Genomic DNA, 6,606 nt, shown 5'->3' on the forward strand with positions numbered 1-6,606 from the left:
CCCCCCCCCAGTACCACCATACCCTCCTCTCTCTCTCCGAGTAAGTCTTCCACTCTTTCTTTAATCCTTTCCTTGCTATCTTTATTGTATACAGTCACAAAATTATACGTTACCCCGTCTACCTTTACTGCTTTGTAGCCTGCATCTATACGCCCTTGGCAACTTTGGCTCTACTCGATCCCATTCCTTTCTCTCTACCCACGTCTCTACCAGTCCTACCATATCACACTTCTGACTGTATCTCCAGAAATCCGCATTTTCTTTTTTACCCCTGCTACGTTCCAGTACAGCACCTTTAATACTCATCCACCGTGCTCAACTCCCACCCCCCTGCTTCCCACGAAACCAATTCCCCTGCAATTCCTTCAAGACCTCCTCCTCGTGCCATACCCATATTTTCTCATCTACTTTTATTTTCCAATACTTTACCTTCGCCACTCTTCCTTCACTCCTCTCCCTCTCCTAGCCTTGTCGTTTAGCATTCTGTGCATATCCCTTTCCTTCCTCGTCAAATCTTGATTGATGAAAACCTTCTGATCCTTTATCCTATTTTTGTTTCGCATTACCCCCGACTTTTCTTTCCAGCTCTCCAATTTCACAACCGTCACCTTATTCTCCTCTATCCCCTCCAGCCTAACTTTAATTACCTCGCCCTTAACCCACCCTATGCTCTATAGCAGCGATTTCACCCCCTCCCTTTCTTTCTTGTAATTTACAGGGGCCGTTCAATAAGTATCGGGACTAGTTCCAAAAATCAAAAATTTACCTCAGGTGTCATTACAATTACTTAATAATAAAGTTAGATTGCAAATTATTGATATTGATAATAACTTTCTTCTGTTCCCGGTTATAGAAACAGTAAAAATAAAACCTGATATTAAAACTTTAAAATATATTGTTGTTTATTTATTCATCACAAAATTATTTATAGTAACTATTAAATTATATTAGTCTAATTATAAATACATTATACTTTATTATTACTGATAATTGGTAATCTGACTTGAAATTAATGCATTAAAATTGAATATTAAATAATAAGGGACTTTTTTAAATTTTTCTCCTCTACTTCCACCTTATTTGAAGGGTAATGGGAGGTGATCAATAGGGAAAAAGAAGAAAGAAAGGGCATCAACAGGGAAACCGAGATGGATTAGTGCATGTGGTACTTCAAGCTACTGTTAAGAGGAATGTAAAATACGGTATGGGTGAAAAGAGAAGGGTGATAGAAGGGGAAGAAGAAAGCGATAACGGTATATGAAAGAAGGAAGTGAATAAAGCGATAGTGATGCTTAAAAGAAAGAAGGCAATATAGAGAACGAAGCATTGATATTTGGAGGGAAGCAGTTAAGAGAGGTAATGTGGAGAGTTTGTAACAAGGTTTGGAGAGAAGAGGGATGGAATCGGGAATGGAGGGCATGTTTAGTGGTGCCCTTAATTAAGAAAAGTAGAGACAAGAAGGTGGAGGAGTATAGGGAAATTACACTTATGTCATTGGGAATGGTAAAAAGAAGCGGAAGTCCAGGAACCTAATTTAAATCAAGAAAATTATTAATAATGAATATTTTATACTTTCTATTTGTAAAAGAATACCGAAAAGTCAAAAATTTGTCAGAGGAAAGTTTCCAATGAAAAATAATGTCAGATTCTAAGTAAACGATTATTTGGCTTGCAAATAAAAAAGTTTAGAATTTCCAGATTTCAAACTGCTTACTTTTTCAGTTAACCCCTTTTAAGCCAGAAAATTACATTCAATATTCAATGTTTTTTCCACAAATCATGATTAAGCGATAATTATTATAAGCACATTCCAAGCAATCTTAAAGATTTAATGAAACTTGGATGCATTACATTTTCAAGTTTAATCTCCACAATTAAAAATTAAAATCTCAAATCTAAAGTCTCAAGTTTTACAAAATCGAGCAATTGTCTGTTTCTCAGAATCAAAATCGTTCAAGTTTCTAAGACCATTTTCCTTAGCGATATTTTTCAACTCTGCAGAATATTCTTCCAGGTTAGTTTTTCTAAGATGCGTCAAAAATTTTCGAGATTCGACGAGAAAGGGTGATTCCTTTTTTAATAAGGGAACGAGATTCGGAATCTGTTTCGTCATATTGTTAGAGAGAAAAATTAAAGAAAATTTTTCAAGATATTGATCCTTTTCTTTGTAGCGTTCCAAATTCGCAATTGGATGAAAGATAATCTGAAAAATTAATTTTCTCAATTTTTTTGTCATAAATATTCAAATTTTAGAAAATTTAAAAAAGTTTTAAATATTCTCACTTCAATTTCCGGAGTATCGACCCAATTTAAATCGACTTTGTGTCTTCTAAATTTATCTCCAGTCCAGGATTCTCGCTCAATTTCACTGGAAGGCATTTCTATCACAATTGTGCCATTTATAATTGAAGTATCCCTATGTGCTGCATAAGTTTCTTCACACATTGGTTCATTATTTCTAATTTCGAAAATGGCTCTCATCACTTCTCTTTCAGCCACGTCAGTTGATCTCATTTTTCTTTAGAAAAGTATTTAATTTATAAAAATAAATAATTAACAAGGGAAGACCACGAATTGTTCACCGTTTTCGAGAATATCGACTTTGAAACATTCGTTTGGCGAAAAAAATTCCCATCGGCAAGTAGTTCAGGCAGTAGCGTTCTACTTTATGGCTCGAAGGATGCGTGTTCGGATCTCGCTGCCTGCAATTTTTATTGTTATTTTTTATTGAATAAAATGTTTATAACTATGATTTCCTTCAATAATCTTCAAGAGCTCTGTTCATAATAATTTTTCTCATGCCGTTTTCTCATAGAAAAAGTGACTTTTTTAAAACTTATCATATTTTTCGCAAACAAATTTGTTTTCGGAAAATTGTATTGTTTTAATTGAATTGTAGTTTTAATTTTAAATATAATTTTTGAAAATTGAAGAAGGATTTTTGAAAATTGAAGAACATTTTAATAAATGAAAAATAAGAAATAGATAAATATAAAAGAAATTTATCCAGTGAGAATCGAACATGCAATCTTTCGGCTATAATGCTGAAGCTTTACTTCCTAAGCTATCAGTCGCTAGGAATTGTCCATCCAAAAAATTATCAACTGAAACTAAAATGTACATTTGGCGTTCTCTACTTGTAACATAAAAATTAATAAAAATAGGAGAATAATATTAAATGAAGATTAGTCAATACTTGTTTTTGCAATCTTCGTCTAAGGACCATGTGAAGAAAGGACCACTTGTTATATCCCCTAAATAAGCATAATGAATGAATCCTTTTCCTTCTGGAATTATGTTGCTTATTAAAGTTGGATTACTTCTAATCGGTTCTCCCTCTATCCAAGTAAATGCGATTCCATTTTCTCTCCAGAATCTAAATGTAATTATTATATTATATGATTTCTTCAATTTTAAATTTATTTTCTATAATCACCTTTTTTAATTTTTTAATTTAAAGACTTCAATTTTGATTTTTTAATGTTAAAAAATTATTTAACGTTTTGACTTTACCTGTATTCTTGTTGAGTTAAATTGGGAGCATTTCTGGTTTTAAGGACCATATGATAATCCCAATCGTAGACACCTTCTCGATAATCATAACGAGTTTCCAATGATTTTCTAATCCTTCGATCCCAGTATTCAGTAATTGGGATGCCCTCACAAATCGCTCGTTCCCAAAAGCTCAAAAAATTATTTTATTTAAATGTTTTACTTTTCTAAATTTTTTAAAAAATTTCGAACGCAATTGTATACTGTTTTTGTTATCTCTCTTTCAAACAGGAAAACATTTTGTGAGATTATTTTACATTAGTCCCCTTCCAATTTAGAAATTGTTTAATCTTCAATTTTTCCTTTTTTCAACTCAAACCATTTTCTTACTTTTTTAGTTTTCACCTTTTCAACCCGAAAAATTATTTGCTTATTACATTTTCTCACCTTTTAATCCAATAATGGTTTATTTTTTTAATTTCCGCTCTGTTGACTTAAAACATTTGATTTTTCTCCTTTCAAATAGAAAATGTTTACGTTATAACTTATTTTCTTTTCAAATAAAACAATTGTTAACTTCAAAAAATGTCCCCTTTTCTGTCTCAAGAATTGATTATTTAATATATTTTTCCCTTTTCAGCTAACTAAATTGTGTACATTCTAAGTAAAATAAATTGTTTACTCTTTAAATTTTCCCTCTTCCAAACCAAGAAATTAAATTTGTGTTCTTTCAGCCCAAAGAAAGTTTATTTCCTACACTTTCCCCCTTCAACTAAAAAAAATAGCTTACATTTTTAGTTTACCTTCTTTAAAAAAAATGGTCACTTTTTAAATTGCCCATTTTTTAAAATATAAAACTATTTAATTTTAAATTTCCTCTGTTTTAAACAAAAAATTTAATTTTCCGTTTCAGCCTAAGAAATTCTTTACTTTGTAAATGTTCCTCTTTTTACATTCTCATCATTTATGATTGAGAAAGTATTAGAATTGTCGGAAATTTCACATCACACTTTTTCAACGGATCTCCACGTTCCGAGACCCCTGAATCCGAAAATCAGGTTTTCACGATCGCGTTTGTCTGTCTGTCCGTCCGGCCGTCCGCCCGTAAACACGATAACTCTCGAAAAAATGAACGAATCAAATTCATCTTTGGCACACTTTTTTTAGGTCCTAAAAGAAAGGACGAGTTCGTGAACCAGCCTAAAAATGGATTATTCACTAAATTTTTCCATTTTCAACTAAACAAATTGTTTAATTTTTAAGTTTAATGACATTTTTTACTATTTGAACATCCCCTCTTGCGAAACAAGAATTAAAATTTTCATACTTTAAGTAAATTTCCCTTTTTCAGCCTGGAAAATTGATGTTCCCTCAAATTTTCCCCTTTTTAACTCAAAAAATTGTTTACTTTTTAAGTTTCCCCTTTTTCCAACCAAATAATGGTTCACTTTTTACTTACTCAATTTCGCCACTTTTCAGCCTGAAAAGTTTATAATTTTACAATTTCCCCTTTTAAACCCCAAAAATTGTTTACTTTTTAGATTTCACCCTTTTAAACCAAAAAATTAATAAGGTATTAAATTTTCCCCTTTTAAACTCAAAAAACTATTATATTTTTTTTGTTTCCTTCTTTTCAAACGGACAAATCATTTACTTTTTTAATTTTTCTCACGCTTAGAATAAAAAATTATTCATATTTCAAACCACTCTGTCTGACCTAAACATTTAATTTGGCTTTTTCAGGCCGCAAAATGTTTACGTTATGAGTTTTCTCCACTTTATGTCAAACAATTATATTAAATTAAAATATTTTCAACTTTTCAGTCAAAAAAATGAATTATTTATTAAATTGTATCCTTATCACAAGAGAAATGATTAACTTTTAAACTGAAATAACCGTTACTACTGTTTAAATTTCTCCTCTTTCAAACTAAGAAATTAAATTTCCCCCCATCCTTTTAGTCCAAAAAATGTTTTACTTTTTAAAAATGTTCTCTTTAAAGTCAAAGAATTATATGTACTTAAATAAAAATTTTCTTTTCTGTCCTGAAAAATGAATTATATATCAAATTCTACGCCTATCTACTAAAAGAATTGTTTACTTTCTAGGTTTAGTCCTTTTGAAACCGAAAAATGATTTACTTTTTAAATTCACCACTTTTAAAATGTGACATTATTTAATTGGTTAATTGCCCCTTGTTCAACTCCAAAAATGTTAATTTCCCCTTAAGTCCGAAAAAAAATATTATTTTGTAAATTTTCCCCTTTCTAAGTCGAAAAAATTGGTTATGTACCAAATTTCGCATCTTTCCAGTCTAAAAATAGTATACTTTTTAACAATTCCCTTTTCAAGATAAAAAATTGTTTACTCTTTAGATTTCACTTTTTCTAGTTCAAAAATGTATAACTTATTATATTACTCCCTTTTTAATTCAAGAAATTGTATACTGTTTCAGTTTGCTTCTTTTCAGCTCAAAAATGTATTCACTTTCCAAATTTACCCACTTTCAAATCGAAAAATGGTTTATTTTTCAAAAGGGGAGGGTCGGTAAGGCCGGTTTTTGGCCTAATTTATTTTTGGACCAAAAAATCTGAAAAAATCATGGTAGTATCTTATAAGTATCCCGAGTCGATTGCACGCTAAACGGACTACCCTCCACCCCCCCCCCAGCCACCCCCACCCCCCTACAAATATAGGAAACACCACTACCCACCAACAGTATTTTCAAGAAATTTGACACTCTTAAACATGTATTCTGAGGTTAGCTCGGATTTACTATGGTTTTCGGGGTCGCCGAATACAAATCTGGCATCCTTTGACTTTTATCGCGTCAGGTTCAAGGTCTTTTGAAGGTCAAATCGAGAGAAACCGGTAAAAAAATCCAAAAAAATACGTTATAGGTTTTTGGAGTCGCTAATTACGAATCTGGCATCCGTTGAACTCTATCGCTTCAGATTCAAGGTCATTTGAAGGTCATTTGAAGGTCAAATCGAGAAAAACCGTTAAAAAATTTTTTTTTTAAATATGTTACAGGTTTTTGGGGTCGCTGATTATGAACCTGGTGCCCGCTGACCTTTATCGCGTCAGGTTCAAGGTCATGGGAAGGTCAAATC

General features: G+C 31.7%; 1 protein-coding gene across 1 annotated transcript in view; it reads right to left on the reverse strand.

Annotated features, from left to right (window-relative positions):
- Positions 1 to 1,665: 1,665 nt before the first annotated feature.
- Positions 1,666 to 6,606, reverse strand: part of LOC117171363 (dynein assembly factor 3, axonemal) — a 6,586-nt gene continuing 1,645 nt past the window's right edge. Inside the window, exons 3-6 of the mRNA XM_033358614.1 lie at positions 3,514 to 3,684; positions 3,197 to 3,376; positions 2,284 to 2,518; positions 1,666 to 2,203 (exon numbers count right to left, since the gene is read on the reverse strand). Coding sequence (XP_033214505.1) covers positions 1,904 to 2,203; positions 2,284 to 2,518; positions 3,197 to 3,376; positions 3,514 to 3,684 — 886 coding nt within the window. The 3' untranslated portion in view covers positions 1,666 to 1,903. The remainder of the gene's footprint in view (positions 2,204 to 2,283; positions 2,519 to 3,196; positions 3,377 to 3,513; positions 3,685 to 6,606) is intronic.

The sequence above is a fragment of the Belonocnema kinseyi genome, chromosome 1, assembly GCF_010883055.1.
Source record: "Belonocnema kinseyi isolate 2016_QV_RU_SX_M_011 chromosome 1, B_treatae_v1, whole genome shotgun sequence".
NCBI lineage: Eukaryota > Metazoa > Arthropoda > Insecta > Hymenoptera > Cynipidae > Belonocnema > Belonocnema kinseyi.